The sequence below is a fragment of the Podarcis vaucheri genome, assembly GCF_965113315.1.
Source record: "Podarcis vaucheri genome assembly, chromosome: 3".
NCBI lineage: Eukaryota > Metazoa > Chordata > Lepidosauria > Squamata > Lacertidae > Podarcis > Podarcis vaucheri.
The window spans coordinates 17,654,591-17,672,881 of record NC_138761.1 but is presented as its reverse complement, the minus strand read 5'-3'; the positions used below and the strand labels follow the sequence as shown (position 1 = coordinate 17,672,881).

Genomic DNA, 18,291 nt, shown 5'->3' with positions numbered 1-18,291 from the left:
ACTGTAAAGAGCATTTCAAAATTCAAACCCAGAATTTTTTTTAAAAAAACAGCAGAGTGGCCCAATGGTCACAGAAAATCATAAAAATGCAGAAAAAAACCCCACAAGCTTCCAGATTCTTGCAAACCCCTCCCCAACTGTTCCCCCAGCCACCCAGCACACAGAAATTCAAATCCAGATTTTTTTAAAAAAAAACAGCAGAGTGGCCCAATGGCCACAGAAAATCATAAAAATGCAGAAAAAAACACACACAAGCTTCCAGATTCTTCCAAACCCCTTCCCAACACCAAGTCCTTGAATTCCAAACACCCCAACCCAAAATCCAACCCCCCCCAAAAAAAGTTTAAAAACCTCAAAAAAGGCTACTATGTACACTGCGTTCTATGAGTTGCTCCTCGAAGTCAAGTTGCAACTGTATTAACGGTGTTAAGAAAAAGGAAACAAACTTGCAAGACGTTTTCGTCTTGCGAAGCAAGCCCATAGGGAAATCCGTCTTGCGAAGCAGCTCAAAAACGGAAAACCCTTTCGTCTAGCGAGTTTTCCGTCTTGCGAGGCATTCGTCTTGCGGGGCACCACTGTACCTTCTTGGGAAGGCTGGGAATCTCATCCATTTAATGAGTCGTCTCAGCTAAATCAATCCAGAGATGTTAATGGAGTCAATATAAAAACTAAATAAGGCAGCCTAACGTATAAGAATTATTTGATATTATAAATAACAATATTTTGCATCATGTTCTTTCTCACATTCTGTCTCATATATAACATGCAACTTAAATACTGTAAATGTGCTCTGTTTTTAGATTCAGCAGAGTACTGCTGAGGTGAAAATACCCTTCTCGGGACAGGTCAGATCAGATAAGAATAGGGTAATACTGAACTTTTTGTACAGCCCTTTTAGTGGCTCAAAGCACTTCACGTGCATTGTGTAGAGCAACAAATTTGAGATGGTTTTTATTATACGTTGGTGTATTGTTTTTATTTGAATATGATCTGCCCTGAAATGAAGGGCAGACTAGACATCTTATACAGTGGTACCTCAAGTTAAGTATTTAATTCGTTCCGGAGGTCCGTTCTTAACCTGAAACTGTTCTTAACCTGAAGCACCCCTTTAGCTAATGGGGCTTCCCACTGCTGCTGCGCCACCAGAGCACAATTTCTGTTCTCATCCTGAAGCAAAGTTCTTAACCCGAGGTACTATTCCTGGGTTAGCGGGGTCTGTAACTTGAAGTGTATGTAACCTGAGGTACCACTGTAAATAACTGTAACTCTTACAAGTTGTTTTATTAATATTTTCCATGTTGAAACATACCTCCACCCATTCCAGGCCTAAATCAAAAGCTTTGGTGGCCAAGCTGGAAAATCAAATTCCTTCTCCCTCTCACACATGCATACAGCTATGTGATTTTTAAAAAGACATATGGGAAAGTTTTAGTGTTTGATGTTGTATTGTGATTTTACTGTTTTTTTGTTGAGAGCCGCCCTGAGTAGCTGGGGCAACCCAGTCAGATAGGTGGCATATTAATAATAATAATAATAATACACATGAAATACAATTCTTCTTTAAATTGCTGGGCACTAAGCAGTGGGCTGTGTCCCATGGGTCAGATCTTGCCCTTTCCTCATACTGCTGTCCTTAATGTTGCCCAAACCAGCCACCTGAGGCAGCTGTCTCACTCTTCCTTGTGATGTATGTTGAAATACACTGGTGCCTCGCAAGACGAAAAGAATTCGTTCCGCGAGTCTTTTCGTCTTGTGATGTTTTTCGTCTTGCGAAGCACGGTCCACTGCAACTGCACCTCTTCAAGCGGCTTTTAAAAAAAGTGCAAGACGTTTTCGTCTTGCGAAGCAAGCCCATTGGGAAATTCGTCTAGCAAAGCAACGCAAAAACGGAAAACCCTTTCGTCTAGCGAGTTTTTCATCTTGCGAGGCATTCGTCTTGCGGGGCACCACTGTATTGTTAAAATACAACCAACTTTTTTAGCTAATACAAGTGGGAATGGTGTATGGGTAGAAATGGAGGCTGTTCCATTCCTCTTCCTCCAGTTTTGATGAAGTAATTTGTCTCTTCCTATATTACTGTGTTTCTCATCTCTCTTTTAGGTAGGACGTTCCCCGTTGATCAGTTTTTTATAGAAGACGCTATTACAGTGACACGGTAAGCTAGGAATCTCCAATGTCTATGGACATTTAACATGCCTTGTACATAAATTTGTACGACTGCTGTGTATTCAGACTTTTTTAAAAAATTATTTGGGTTCTACCTTATTTAGGGCATTAGTGGCTTATAGAATAATGCTTTTATAGTGTAATCAGCAACAAACCATAGCGGGCTATTGTGTACGAACTGAGAAAATGACGACTTGTGGAATCTAGGTATGCAAGTCTCAATTTGAACCGATTTGCTTCAAAAACAGAAGCAGGAGAGAAACCAAGCACACGAACAGAGGAGAATGTCTCTGAGCAAAAGACTTATCCATGTGTAGTACCAAAGCATGGTTTGGCATTGCTTCTGTTGGAATTCTGTCCTGTCCAGGAGCTTTACCGCATGCCTGAGAATTGATGGCGCTCTTCAGCTCGTCGAGGGAGGGCCATCAAGCTCTTCCAAGACAGTCAGAGTCTGGATACTGTTGGTTGCTGTGTCAGAGACCATGTTGTGCAGTTCTGGATAGCGCTCTGCCCATTGCTTCATCTGCTTGCTGTGGTCTATGATGATCTCTCCTGACAAGGTTTCCAGCAGTGCAGTTTTCCTGACTGTTGGTCCAAAGGCTTTCTTCGTACCAAGATTTGTTCCCTGAGCAGTAGAATTGCAAGATGCATAGAATATATACAGCCTCACTTAAAGTGAAGCTGCCTTATACATCAAGCTCAGCGATATATCTATATAGGCTGGCAAAGAGTTTCAGCCAGGAGTCTTTCCCAGCCCTGCAGATGCCAGGGATTGAACCTGGGATCTTTTTTCATGTTAAGCATGTGTGCTACCACTGAGCTATAGCCCCTCCCCAAATGCTCTGTGGGTATTAAGTGTGTCAGAAATGACACCACACAGCCGACAAGGTCTAAGCAACTGCTTAGAGTAGTCAGCCATCTAGAAAGCAAGGTTTGCAGATGGCTTTCCCCCATACCTCATTTCTCTCTTTTTCCCATTTTTTTTAATTGATTTTCCAAAATTATAATAAACATAACAACAAACAAGAAAAACATTACAATATCAAAGAACAAACAAACAAACAAACATACATACATTTACCCTAACTGTTATAGTCCCACTTTTGTTATCATTGTTGGGTGACATCCTCGAATCCCCCTAGCTGAGTTTCCATATAGCTCATTGTAGCAGTTTTCCAACACTATTTTCATATAAGATTTACTTGTTCAATTAACATCTTTCTTTCTTTTCATTGTGATTTCTATCCATAGTATTATACAATTTCACATATTTAAATCCTAGGCCAATCTGTTACTCACAAGTAATTCTGTTTACGTTATCTTAACATATTTAACTAAATAATCTTTAAATTTCTTTAAAGATTAAGACTCTTCCGTTCAGGTCGGCTAGCTCTAAAAAATCCATCATCTTTATCTTCCATTCCTCCACTGTTGGTACTTCTTGTAATTTCCAATTTTTGGCCAGCAAAGTTCTAGCTGCAGTTGTGGCATACAAAAACAATCTGACATCTTTCTTGGGCAATTCCAAACCTATTATTCCAAGTAGAAAAGCTTCTGGTTTCTTAATAAATATATATTTCAACATTTTTTTCCATTCATTATAAATCTTTTCCCAGAAGTCTTTCACCTTGTGACACGTCCACCACATATGGTAAATGGTATTTTTCTGTTTGCATTCAGGTATGTCTTGGAGCATGGCAGCCCATATATGCGTCGAGCAAAGCAAAGTGTGGACAAGAAAGAAAGACACCTGAGGACTGCTGCAGAGGAAGTAGATTACGACCTAAGGCGTTCTGGCCTAGTGCAAAATACAGTGGCTGTGGCTGCCAAAGACTCAGTTCCAGACCAGCAACTAACATTCCAGCAGTTACTGATCCGCTACAAAGGTAATATTTATTCAATGTGCATTGCTGCCAATAATTTTTAAGAGTTTATTATCAGTAAACATATTGTACATATGACCAGAAAGGTATTTTCAAACCTAGAATGTTTGTGAGTACATGTCACAACCTCGGGCATATAGCTCTAGTGCAAAGGTCTTGAGACCTGTATGTTGAGAGGTTTCCTATTCTCTTGTCAGACAGACAGATAGATGCTTGGTGCTCTTGTGAGAATTTCTCATTGCACATGTTATTTCTCTCTGATACTAGAGAATCATTGTTATTTTCACCATTTATTAAATTTCTGTACCACCCTTTATAGGAAGATCACAGAGTGGTTTGCAATATAAAAACTCAAAAATACAGTGGTACCTCCGGTTACGAACTTAATTTGTTTCGGAGGTCCGTTTGTAACCTGAAACCGTTCTTAACATGAGGCGTACTTTCGCTAATGGCACCTCCTGCTGCTGCCACGCTTCTGGCGCTCGACTTCCACTCACGTCCCGGGGCAAAGTTTGCAACTAGGGGCATCTACTTCCGGGTTAGCAGAGCTTGTAACCCGAAGCATTTGTAAGGAGGATGGTACGTAACGCGAGGTTCCACTGTAATATAATGATGTATAGAGCAGTGACCACACACACACACACACACACACACACAGTTTAAAAGGCCATAGATTGTTAAATTAGCCAAACACCTCAGAGAAAAGGGTTGTTTTTGCCTGGTGCCTAAACAAATGTAACAAAGGTGCCAGGCGAGCCTCCAGAATGGGAAATTCCTCTAGTGTATGTGATTTTTCCTGTGTGCAGCTGGAGGTACTGAGTCATGGCAAAAATGTTTTTCTTTGGAGGGAATGCCCAACTCTCTATCTCTGTCTCACACGCAACCCCCCCCCCCAAAAAATGCAAGTGTTTTTCAGTATCCAAATATGTAGAAGGCAGCATCAGACTTTGACCTTGAGAAAATACGCTATTTGGGTGAATAGAAAGAAGGTATTGGACCAAATGAAATAAATGAGGAAGGTGATATCACCAGCTGATGGAAATTGCGGGAGGGGAGAGTGCTGCTACACTTGCAGGCTTCTTATAGGCATCTAGTTTGCACTGTGAGAACAGGATGCCAGATTAGAGGGTCCAATGGCCTGATCTAACAGGCTTTTCTTATGTTCTTACCATGAAGCTTCCACAGCTGGACCGCCACTTTCCATCAAGGGTTTGATTCATTTGGAAGTGGCTGTAGTTTGAGTTGCTTACAAAATTCATGACCTTAACAGGGCTTTTCCTTTTTGTTATGATGCTCATTTTCTCTTTCAGGGGTTAGCAAATCAGTATTAAAAACAATGGAGAAAATGGATTTAGACAAAGTAAATCTTGAATTAATCGAGGCCTTACTGGAGTGGATCGTCAGTGGCGAACATTCGTACCCACCAGGTAACATGATGAGAAACACATGACCTATTTTACAAGCCTATGCAGCTCAGTTGCACAAAGAAGACCGTTTCCTGTTATCTTTTGTTGAAGTTCTACTCTGCTCTCCCTCTTTCTAAAAGAAAGCTAGCTTTTTGACATACGGTTTCGAAGCATAATAGGACTTTTCCCAGAGTTAGGATCCTCAGAAGGAAAAAATTCTTACTTACATTGATGTTGAATTTAATCTTACCGTAACATGTAATGCAATAGAGGGAGAAATAGCAATAAATTGTGGTTGCCTTCAGGAGCAAAAATGAAGAGTATATACTGAGTTCTAGAAGACATTTCTATTAATTCTACCATTTCTTATATACTTATATCTAGGTGCAGTACTGATTTTTTTGCCAGGCATGGAAGAAATTAAAACACTGTATAAGCAGTTGCAAACTAATCCACTCTTCAATAACCGGCGCAGCAATCGGTAAATTAAGAATATGCTTAAATATTTTTAAATGAAACGTAAATTAATTAAAACTGACATTTTAATCAACTTTTACATCACTTTAAGCTGCTTATTTAAGAGTATGTGACCATTTTTCTTTCTTGCAGCATCTTTTATCTCTTCCCCCTCCCCAGTATAATTCTCAACTAGTGCATGGAGGATAATATTCTGTACTTCCAAGTAGAACTTGAAAAATAATACTCTCTTTAGCTGGGTGCTGCAGAAACATTGGTTTGTACATTGGTTTTAGACTTCTTGAGCTTATTGGATGTAAACTAGTTTATCCCTTAGTTCTTTGGCTTAATACCCTATTGTGCATCAGGTTACTGCCAGTCAAGAAAATGTATTGGGTCAGTTCAGAAGCAGTGCCAAACCATGCTTTGGAACTACACATGGATGAGTCTTCTGCTCAGAGACTTTCTCCTCTGTTTGTGTGCTTTGGTTTCTCTCCTTCTGATTTTGCAGCAAATCTGTTTAAATTGAGGCTTGCATGCCTAGATTCCACAAGTTGTCATTTTCTCAGCTCAGACACAACAGCCCACTATGGTTTGTCGCTGAATCAGAAGCAAGAGGGGAAATCTGAGCACAAAAGAAGAACATAGGGGGAAGGACATGAACACAGGACTCCTTCATGGAGTGCCAAACCATGGTTTGGTATTTTGAAGTCTGAATCATCCCATTGTACAATTTATCAATGTTCTTCATATGGTCTTCTCTGCCTCCCCCACCCTGAAACCATTGGCACAGTTGAATTGCTAAAATACTGATGTCTACCAAATTTGAGGCATGCCACAAGGGTGGGGGAGCTGTAGTGGGGCAGAGAGGAAGGGAAGTCCTGTTGTACCATGATAAGTCCATTCTTCTTGTATACAGACACAAATGATGTGACTCTTGGTTCTCCAGCTCTGGCTACTATGTAAAAAAAGTGATATTAAAAATGGAAAACAAAACCTCACTAAAAGCCCTCTAAACCTGTCCTCTGATCTTTTTCTCATAGCTGTGTTGTTTACCCACTTCATTCCTCACTTTCAAGTGAGGAGCAGCAATGTGTGTTCCTTAAGCCTCCTGTAGGGGTCACCAAGATCATCATATCTACAAACATTGCAGAAACCTCCATTACCATCGATGATGTGGTCTACGTGATTGATTCAGGGAAGATGAAAGAGAAAAGGTACCTAGATAATAAGTAAAAGCACCATGTACAATTTAAATAAATAAAAAGGCTTTGCTAAAATGGGGCCTATACACAATGAGATTTCTACCTGATGGATTTCCTTGTTCCATGTCTCTTGAGCTGGAAGACATTACAAAACTGAAGCCCCAAATCTGCTATTTGCTTCCTGCATTAAGCTGCTACAAGCTTCTGTTTCTCACCCTTCCTTTTTTCCTCTTTCAGTTTCCCTGTGACCAGAACCATTTCTGTTACTGTCTGTCTCAGTTATTACTTCTCCCTTTTCGCTCTCATCTTTCTCAACCCATATTTTTCTAATTTTTACAGGTGAAAAATGGGAAACGTGTAGCAATGTTAGTTCACAATGTTCTAGTGTGGTGGTATCCATCCTCCCACCCCCAGCATTTGTCAAATTGACTCTGCAAGCTTTCAGGCAGTAACTAAGGCTAATCAAGATTTTGAAACAGTATTGAGATGGGTCTCTAGGAATCTAGGAGGTGCAAGAATTTGTATGCTGGATACTTCGGCATGACTAATATTTGCAACAGGAGTAAAAATACAATAACAAAATCACATAAATATGTTAAAAACATAAGCAGAATACGAAAATTCAATAATTGGTGTTGCCCAAGTGCCAAGAAAAATAAAAAGTATTTCCCTGGCAGTGAAATTATGATGAAGTTGATGCCAGGCAGGAGTTGTTGGAGAGAGCATTTCATAGGTGGGGAGGTTCTATAGAGAAGGCCGTCCGCTCATCACCAAAGAACCTCCATTAGAAGTGGCATACAGAGGAGAGCTTCAGATAATGATTTCATAGTCCAGGCAGGAACATATACAGATACACTGTCCTTTTGGCATTTGGTTCCTATGCTGTTAAAGGCTTAAAGATCAAAACTAGCACTTTGAATTGAGCCCAGAAACAAATTGGCAGCTATCAGAGTCAGGCAACACTGGTGTTTATATGTTCACACGCATCTTCTTGTCCCTGTTAATCATTTAGTTGCTACATTCTGCACTAACTGGTTTCCAAATAGTCTTCGAATGCAGCCCCAAGTAGCATAACCTGCAAGCATCCAGTTTCCTAATTTTTGTACCTCCCTAGATTCCCCGAGGCCTATCAGAATATTGCAAACACTGTTCCATATCTTCCTCCTTGCAGGTTTGATCCAAGCAAAGGTATGGAAAGCCTGGAGGATACATTTGTGTCCAAAGCCAATGCCTTGCAAAGGAAAGGACGAGCAGGCCGGGTAGCCTCTGGAGTCTGTTTTCATCTCTTCAGTAGCCACCATTACAATCATCACCTTTTGAAGCAGCAGTTACCTGAAATACAAAGAGTGCCTTTGGAACAGCTCTGTCTCAGGTAAGACAGTCTTTCACTGGCAGCCAGAGCATCCCTGAAACAACCTTTACAGATCTTGCTGATTGGCACATCTTATACACAGTAATTTGCCCTGGCTCCCATTCTCAAATTCCTCTTCCTCCAACATCCTCCTAATTCTTCCTTAGGGCAAATAATATTCCACAGTCTTTACTTCTTGAAAATGTGTGTGTTAGCTTTTATGAATGCCCAGGCTCAGTACTTTGCTGGATTGCTTTAAAGAGAGAAACAGGTGGAGCTTAGGAATTACTATACAAAAATGCCTCCTCTTTTTTTATTCTATACTGTGTGCAACTCAAGATTTAACACAAGTAGGTACAACATAATGGCTAGGGTTTGTAAATCAAATAGACTTGTTCCGGTTACTTCACTTACAGAGAGAAGGAACTGGTTTGGCCAGTGTCTGCAGTTTGCAAGCTTGCCTATGGGCCCAATATGGTTGGTGAACCCTACTATATCCTGTTTGATACAGGACGTGGGTGGCGCTGTGGTTCTTTACCTTTACCTTTTTACCTTATCCTGTTTGATACTGACTTCTTACGCTTTTTGGTGTCTGCCGTTTCCCATCCAGAAAGCAAGACCTCAACAGAAAGTTCTCAGTGGAGGCCTGCTAGCGTATGTGTATATTATATATTTATGTAGCTGAAGCTAACGTATCCAACTCTGACCAAATGACTGTATTTTCCTCTTTCTTCCAGAATTAAGATTCTGGACATGTTCTCCACACAAAGCCTTCATTCAGTTCTCATGCGACTGATTGAGCCACCAACAGCCGAATCTCTACGTTCCTCAAAGCAACGACTGCAGGATGTCGGTGCCTTAACTTCAGACGAGAAGCTCACACCCTTGGGGTATCATTTGGCTTCCTTGCCTGTTGATGTCAGGATTGGGAAGCTAATGCTGTTTGGCACCATTTTCCGCTGTCTGGATCCAGCACTGACAATTGCAGCAAGCAGGGCCCACAAGTCTCCTTTTGTAAGTGCTGTTGTTTCAAGATATGTCCATGTGTGCAAAGGAATGTTTCCTAAACTCTTAAAACGGAACCTTTTAAACCTATTATATGGTTGAAAGTGGTTTGGGAGAGGTTTCACTTCTCATAGCATAAATACAATTGGGAGGGGGGGATAAAATAGGATAGTTCTGTACATCTTGTAGAATGCAATGTACAAAATTTCCGTATACCCAGAATACACTGTGTAAATCTGAACTCTGTAGGCTGTATTTTAATTTTACATCTGCCAGTTGTGTAATGGTGTGCTTTTCATAGTTCAGCTATGGAACACGCTCCCATAGGAAGTTGTGATGGCCGCCAACCTAGATGACTTTAAAATAGGATTGGACAAATACGTTGAGGACTATCAATGGCTTCTAGCTATGATGGCTGTGCTCTGCCTCCAAGGAGGCAGCAAGTCTTCCGAACACCAGGTGCTGGAAACCAAAGCTTGGGAGTATGCTCTTGTGCTCAAATCCTGCTTGCGGGTTTCCCAAAGGCACACAGGAAGGTTAGGCTGGCCTCAACCAGAGCCAGGGCTTTTTCGGCCGTGGCCCCGATCTGGTGGAACGCTCTGTCACAAGAGACTAGGGCCCTGCGGGACTTGACATCTTTCCGCAGGGCCTGCAAGACAGAGCTGTTCCACCAGGCCTTTGGCCAAGGCACAGCCTGACCCCCTCCTTTGGCGATCCTCACAGAACTCTAGCCCAGTGGTTGCCATTAATTTGACTCTGAATTGATTTTAGAATGAATTGATTTTAGAATGTATTTCAATTAATTGATTGTGATTTTATGTAAACTCTGTTATTTTTACTGTTGTTAGCCGCTCTGAGCCCGGCTTCGGCTGGGGAGGGCAGGATATAAATAAAATTATTATTGTTATTATTATTATTATTATTATTATTATTATTATTATTATTATTATTAATCTGGCTTGGCCAGTGTGAGAACAGGTCACATTATTATGTTCCTTGTTTTAAAAGGTTTCTCCATGGGACAAAAGAGAGGAGGCATTCAAGAAAAAGCTGGAATTTGCAATAGGAAACAGTGATTATCTTGCGCTTCTCCAAGCATATAAGGTGAGGAATAAAAGCACGCCCTGTAATTGATTTCAGAGTTATTGTAGCCATAGAGCTTCCTAATTGTAAGAGATGAGAGGGCACGCTATAACAGCTTGATTGATTGATTGATTGATTGATTGATATTTATTACGGCCATTGGCCCATCACACGACAGTTTCCCTAACAGCTTATATTTTCACTATTTAGGGATGGCGTGCAGCTTCAAAAGAAGGCTATCAAGCAAGTCACACATTTTGTAGACAAAATTTCTTATCAGAAAGCGCTCTTCAGGTAAGTTAGCATTATTTTTCACAATTTTGAGTTTTAAAAGTGTATATTGAACCTCACATCAAATTGTTGTGTTCTGCTTTCCTGTTGTGCAATCTTATAATGAAAACATTTTTTATAGGTTTCAACTTTGCATTTATCAGAAAACTCAGTACATGCAAGGCATTTTCTAGGCCTCTTTGCTTATACAGTACATTTAAGGTTTTATCCCACTGCATTTCACTATGTTACTTGCAGATTAACTTCAAGATGTGGCACCCAGTGGTGCTGTTCAACAAAATTTTACTCAGACCCATTGAAATGAATGAACCTCACTTAGTCATGTTGATTAATTTCAGTGGGTTTTCTCTGAGTAAAATTTGGTTGACTACTACCCCAGGCTTAACAGTGTGATATATCTGTGTTTATCCTTGGCAGGCAGGCAATGGAAGAGGGGGAAACTGGGTGCAGCATGAGATTGGGTTGATTTAAAAATAATAAAAAAAATGCTGCCTTTTTAGATAACTTCAGCTTTTCCAGAAGAGTTGAGGATAATCTCTGATGGATGACAGGATTTAGGGAAATGGATCAATTACTATACCATATAATATTTAATTCCTTAGCTTCTGAGACTGAATTATAAATGTTAACACTATGGTTGCCAACCACTGACTGAAATTACCCTAGCTGAAAGGTAAAGAGTGTGGATCAGCTGTAAAAAAAATCCTCACTGGACTCCTCACACACATACACAAACACAAACACACACAAGCCTCTCTACACACCCACACACCAAAGATACATATTTTTATTTATGACGGGGACCATAGCTGAGTGGTACAGCACACGTTTGGGGTCCAAAATTCAACCACAAGCATCTCTCCAGTCTACAAAAATATATAGATAGCACCTGATGGGGAAAAGATCTCTACCTGAGATTCTGGAGAGTCCCAATCCAGAGTACTGAGCCTGTTAGACAAATAGACTTCCTAAAAACAAGTTTCCTATGTGCCTAACTCTCGTATTAGCCTGAATATAAGCCGCACCTTTAAAACTGGAGGGGGGGAAAGAAAAAATACCCAAATATAAGCCGCTCCATTCCTCGCTGCTCCTGGCTGCATACTGGGGCGGGGGGGGGGGCTGCTGGGTTCCTGGTGGGCTTTCCCCTTCCTCGCTCTCTTCCTTTCGAGCCTTGGGGGAGAAGACAGAGGACTACGCATGGGGCGGGTGCTGCTTTGCCACTCTCCTGGTGCTGGCTGCAGACTGTAAGGTCACAAATATAAACCACACTTTAACTTTTCACAGTCAGAATTTGGGGGGAAAGTGAGGCTTATATACAGGCCAATACGGTATATATGTCGGTGGTTTTCAAGTTTCCTACTTCCAGGGGCATCCATTTTGACTAGCCTATGGAGAAACCGCCTCACATCTGCCAGGGAAATCCTTGCACATTGCAGTTCATTCTGGGCTGTGTTCTAGGGCGTATTCTTAGTTCACTTAGCACGTTGGCCAGTCCTCTTGAGCCTTGCTGCCATTCTATGGGAAGGGAGACTGTGCCCTGGAAAGGCACCCAACACAGTTGCATGTTGCAGGGAAAAATCTGTAGGGGTGGGCAAGCTTGGTTTCACTTTGAATAACCCCGAATAAGTGGAGGTTCAACAGTGCTGCCTGGAACACAGTTTGAAGATCAGCGTCCCCCATACTAGCTATGTTACGGAACCACCATACCAGGAGTCCCAACAACCATTCATTATTTCCTCAGAGTACATTTTCACATATTATTCCACAGTAGATGCAGTTCACATTTTCCAGCATAGCTTTTCCACTCTTCCCCAGATTTGCAACAGTGGCAGTGGGCAAAATGAAGTCAGCCACAAGCTGGCTGTGACCCATAAGTCTTCTGTGGCTTACCGCTGGTGTTTGGAAAGAATGAGAACAGAAGGTGGACATCACTTGACACAGTTCAGAAATCTTGACGCTATTCATTATTCAAAGGTGTTCTTTCTCTCTCCTCCATAGCAAATGGCCAGTTTAAAAAGGCAGTTCACGGAACTGTTGTCTGACATTGGATTTGTGAAAGAGGGACTCAGAGCCAAGGATATTGAGAGGAGGTGCTCTCAGGGAGGAGACGGCGTTCTGGAAGCAACTGGAGAAGAGGTAACAGGAGTGACAGTGGAGGAGAGTTGCCCTGTCTCTTTAATCCATTGCCTTTTGTACAGCGCATAAGCTTTTTTACAGTGTTCTTCCTCTCATTCTCTGCCACTTTCCCCATCTGCCCAAATACGGCATTCCTTTTTCCCTCCCACCCCTTCTATTTCTACTCTCCTTGTCATGATTTAATGGAACCAAATTGACAGCTAGAACCTTGGGCAGTGTTTTTGTTCAGTGATTTGGAGCTTCCTGATTATGTGAAAACCCTTTTCTTCCCAGCTGATTAAAAAAAGTCCAGAGGTGCCCCCCTTTTTAGGGAGGGGCATATAGGGCCCAGAGCTTCTACCACTTAACACTTGAGGGGTTTTTTTTAAAAAAATAGATGCCTTCATATTTTCTAAAAAAATATCTCTGTAACTATAAGGTTTGGAAGCTTACCTTTACATGAAAGCTGGAATTCTCAAGGTGATGTGCTGCCCAGTTTCATGCAAACTTCTGCACTAACTTGTAGGTACCCTTTTGTTTATATCACAGGCAAATTCTAATGCGGACAACTTCAAGCTGATATCAGCCATATTATGTGCTGCTCTGTATCCCAATGTGGTTCAGGTAAGAGGGCAGTACTTTTCATTTCTCTTTTTCTGTCCATATTGCACACATTGCATTTGTTCTATGCTGCATGCTTGAAAGCTGAGCTACCTGGTATTAGCAGTTCCTTAAAAGAGAATCTCTCTCTTTCTCTCTTTTGTGCTTCTGTTGGGTTTAGAGACTTTTCAGTATTTCCAGTGCTTTAAAGAAACATCTCCTGCACAACCCTACTGACTGGAAGTTGCTTATGAGTATTTCTATCACTGTTCCCTGTTTTTTTTTTTACTGTTTTAGGTGAAATTGCCAGAAGGGAAGTATCAGAAGACCAGTACAGGAGCTGTTAAAATGAAGCCAAAAGCTGCAGAGCTGAAGTTTGTTACCAAGAAGGAGGGCTCTGTTCACATTCATCCATCCTCTGTAAACTACCAGGTGATATTCCCACCCCCAGTCAGTCATTCTGTAGCTGTCGTCCACACACATATAATTCCTTCTTGGAAGAGGGGCATGCAAACCAATCAGCAGTCCATAGTGCGATTCCTTGCATTTACACATCTGTAAGCCTCATTGTAATCTGTTGGACTTGTATCTATGCACAGATGCATAAGATGATAAGCAGGCTAATCTTAGTTAAACTTAGTTCGCATTGGAATCAATGGGACTTAATTTATAACCAACTTGTCCCATTTGATATTCAGACAATAGGTTATTTTCCTTTCTCCTTCAGCTTACACACCCATATGAAATTTGTGTAAAGATTTCAGACTTCTCCTGCCCCTGCTGCCTGGCAAATGGTATGCTGGCATCGGACAACCTTTTCCCAACAAAACCAATGGCCTCTGCCATATATTGTATAACTGAAGTGATAGGTATGGAACCTGTTGTTGTTGTTGTTGTTCTTGTTGAAGTTTCACCACAGTTTTTTTGGGTTCCTTGTTTCAGACCAGGCACTTTGATAGCCCTTACTTAGTGTATCACGAGATGGTAAAAACCAGCCGGGTGTTTATTCGAGACTGCAGCATGGTGTCTGTGTACCCACTGATCTTGTTTGGAGGCGGCCGTATTAATGTGCATCTTCAGAAGGGAGAGTTTGTCGTTTCCTTGGACGATGGGTGGATTCGTTTTGTTGCAGCCTCACACCAGGTAAGAAAATGAGCAACTCATCACATTGCATCTAATTGCTTATGATGGGGAAATTATTTTCATCGTACCAAGGGGAGAAGAACAGCTCATTCTACTTTATACTGGCATGCAGGAAATGGGTTATGACCCTTAACCAAATATCCTCTTGAGGCATTAAGTCCACTGGGCCAAAATGGATATACAGTGGTGCCTCGCAAGACGAAATTAATCTGTTCTGCGAGTCTCTTCGTCTTGTGAAGCACTGCTATTAGCAACTATTAATGGCTTAGTGGCTTTAAGAGAAAGGAAACAAACTCGCAAGAACTCGCAAGACGTTTCGTCTTGCGAAGCAAGCCCATAGGGAAATTCGTCTTGCGAAGCGACTCAAAAAACGCAAAACCCTTTCGTCTAGCGGGTTTTTCGTCTTGCGAGGCATTCGTCTTGCGGGGCACCACTGTAAAACACTAATTCCAATAGGCTTATAGAATAGCATGGGCAGCATCTGGTTCAACAAGTGTGTTTACTTTCCTAAGTTGAAAGGTCAGGTTGTTCTTTATGTCTGTATGACCAGCTATTTAAGAACCGAAGATCTTTCAGAAATTTAGGCAGATGTCCTCATCTCTTGGGTATCAACTCTGCAGTTTATGGTTATAATACCCTGCAGTACAATTTGCATAGGCGCTTTCATGAGCACAACAAACCCCAGGCTGTAGACGGCAGGACAATTTGTATCAGCACCGCCAAAAGTCAAATTTGCCTCTCAGGTTCTTCATCTGGATAAAAGCAACAGAGTATTGTGGCACCTTAGACTAACAAAATTCTTCCAGCATTATGACACTGTTGGATGCACAATGCTATATCATCTGTGGGGGTGTTAACCCTGGATATACAAGAAGAAAAGGCATAAAAAGTTTAAAAGGTCCAACTGTACTGTGAAGAGCATTAATGAACACAAAATCCAGTCAAATGAGAAAAATCCCAAGTGGTGTAGGTCTGGCCTGTGCAGTTTGAAAAAATGCAGTGCCTTTGATCTTCTATTTGTTGAGATTCATAAGGACATTAATGTCATCATAGTTTTCAGGCAATGCCCGTTGAGCCTCTTTTAAAGGTAAAGGGACCCCTGACCATTAGGTCCAGTCGCAGACGACTCTGGGGTCGCGGCGCTCATCTTGCTTTATTGGCCAAGGGAGCCAGCGTACAGCTTCCAGGTCATGTGGCCAGCATGACTAAGCCACTTCTGGCGAACCAGAGCAGCGCACGGAAACGCCGTTTACCTTCCTGCTGGAGCAGTACCTATTTATCTACTTGCACTTTGTGTTTTCGAACTGCTAGGTTGGCAGGAGCAGGGACCAAGCAACGGGAGCTCATCCCGTCGCAGGGATTTGAACTGCTGACCTTTTGATCAGCAACCCTAGGTTTAACCCACAGCGCTACCCGCGTCCCGAGCCTCTTTTATGCGAGTACAAATGTGAAGCATAAAAAGTACAGCAGGTCTTTCATGCAATATCAGAGGGAGGACCAGGGGCTTCAGAAGTAACTTCTAATGTAGTGTGAGGAACCTCAGGTTTTGCTGGACTCCCAACTCCCAGTCAGCATGGCCTAATAGTCAGAGATGATGGGGGCTTATGATCTGGCCTGGACTACCCCTAAGCAGCTTAACTCATAAGAATATTTGTGTTTTTCAGGTAGCCGAATTAGTGAAAGAACTTCGCTGTGAGCTTGACCAGCTACTCCAGGATAAAGTAAAAAACCCCAGCATAGATCTTTGTACCTGCCCTCGAGGGTCTCGCATCATTAGCATGATCGTTAAACTTGTGACCACACAATAGCACGGAGCATTTGGTATACAGACTTATCAGCAGAACAATGGCAATAGAGATGGAAGCAACACGGATGCCTGGAACCCGAAAGGCAAAGTGGCAATCAAAGAAACCACTATATTTGGAGTAGCCCTAATGGAGTTAATGGGGCTGGAGAAACAAGGGTTTTTTCACCCAAATCATGGAAAAGTTGGCATATTTTAAGGGAAACATGAGTGTTTCCTTTCCAGGAGCAATCTGTGAAGTATAGAGTAAGAGACTACAATATTGTTATTTATGCCAATGAAAACTCGAGAGATCCAAAAACATTCAATTCCAATGTGTTTTTCTTGTTACTGTTTTTGTCCAATTAAGGATTAACTCTTTTTGCTACAAAATGACGGTCTATTGACTTGGCTCTTCTCCTTAAGGCAGGACTTGATGTTTACTACAGCAACTGTTTGTATTTTCCTAAATTCTAAAATGGATTCCCCTGTAAGCTTTCCCTAAAACCTGTCCTAATCTGATCGATTAATCAATGTCGGTTGCCAAAAATTATGAAAGATACATGGTCTTTAGTATAAAAATGAACCAGGTTCTATATGAGCTGGTGTGTGTGTGTGTGTGTGTGTGTGTGTGTGTGTGTGTGTGTAAGCAAGCACACACACAGGGCTCAAATTACAGCTTGCCAAAGGCTGTGGAAGTTGTCTTGCTCCTCAAAGGGTTAGTCTAGAGAAGAAAGTTCATTACTCTTTTACATTGCCTGAAGTAAACTTAGCTTCCTTGACAAGACAGCACTTATGAAAGCAGTAAGTTTGAAGTGTGCCAAGTTTTTGCAAAAGCAAGACATGAAGATAATGCTGTTACATCCTAGTTCTGAGCCCCGCTGGCTCCTGAAACCAGATATTTCACAAGTCAGAAGAAATGGTTGAGGGATGCAAGTACAAAAGAGGCTTATTTCAGTACAGTTCATTATGACTTGTGGACCCTCATCAGCCCAGCAACTTCTTATAAACAAGGAGCGCAATCCTGCAGAAATTAATGGGACTTGAACAGAAGCTCCCATAAAGGTGCATTTAAGGATTTTTTAAAACAGTAAACCAACATTGGGGCAGGAGTGGAGAATGCACAATTGCTATGGCGACAGAAACGAGCCTGCTGGTGGTTAAAAATAAAAATAAAACTCTGTATGCTAACTTTATGTATGTCACCTGAGGTGCTCATTGGTTGGAGTAATGGTGATCAACAAGCTCTATAAATAAACAGGAACTTGTTCATTAGATTTGTAACCTATTTTGATGTTTCTTTTTTGCAAGAAATCATGTACAGGTAACTTCCCACTTGTGCGGGGGTTATGTTCCAGTCCCCCCGCGTGCATAAGTGAATTTGCATAGTGGGGAACACCTTCTAAGCACTCTTTAAACACCCTCTGTTGCGCTCTCTTCAATCCAAACCAAAAATACTGTATCCAAAAATATCCACAACTATAATTGAAGCTCTGGGGCTGGCAGGAGGCTGGAGGATGCATAGGAAAGAAGCTCCTGCTGCTGTGCTACCCAACACATCAGCTGTTAAGTGGGGAAGCTGAGCAGCTTAAACAGAGCCCTGTTATGCTTTTGGTCTCTTCAGGGCTTTCTCTGCCCTCACTAACATCCTCTGGGCTCTGGGGAGGGTCTCACGAACCACGAGGCCTGCCTAGTTTTGATGTGGATATTAACGCAAGTAAATCTACTTGCATCTGTGTAACAGGATCAGTTGAATTACCCCATGAGTGTCTTATCAGGAGGAAATTCTGCTATAGAGGTTTGT

At 41.7% G+C, this 18,291-nt stretch overlaps 1 protein-coding gene across 1 annotated transcript in view; it reads left to right on the top strand.

Annotated features, from left to right (window-relative positions):
* The window catches only part of DHX57 (DExH-box helicase 57), a 35,143-nt gene extending 17,372 nt beyond the window's left edge, over positions 1-17,771 (top strand). Inside the window, exons 11-24 of the mRNA XM_082217297.1 lie at positions 2,101-2,155; positions 3,847-4,052; positions 5,360-5,476; positions 5,840-5,936; positions 6,955-7,128; positions 8,288-8,488; positions 9,205-9,481; positions 10,481-10,576; positions 10,766-10,849; positions 12,845-12,982; positions 13,511-13,585; positions 13,859-13,993; positions 14,504-14,704; positions 16,369-17,771. Of these exons, the coding sequence (XP_082073423.1) occupies positions 2,101-2,155; positions 3,847-4,052; positions 5,360-5,476; positions 5,840-5,936; positions 6,955-7,128; positions 8,288-8,488; positions 9,205-9,481; positions 10,481-10,576; positions 10,766-10,849; positions 12,845-12,982; positions 13,511-13,585; positions 13,859-13,993; positions 14,504-14,704; positions 16,369-16,512 (2,000 nt within the window). The 3' untranslated portion in view covers positions 16,513-17,771. The remainder of the gene's footprint in view (positions 1-2,100; positions 2,156-3,846; positions 4,053-5,359; positions 5,477-5,839; positions 5,937-6,954; positions 7,129-8,287; positions 8,489-9,204; positions 9,482-10,480; positions 10,577-10,765; positions 10,850-12,844; positions 12,983-13,510; positions 13,586-13,858; positions 13,994-14,503; positions 14,705-16,368) is intronic.
* The last annotated feature ends 520 nt before the right edge of the window (positions 17,772-18,291 follow it).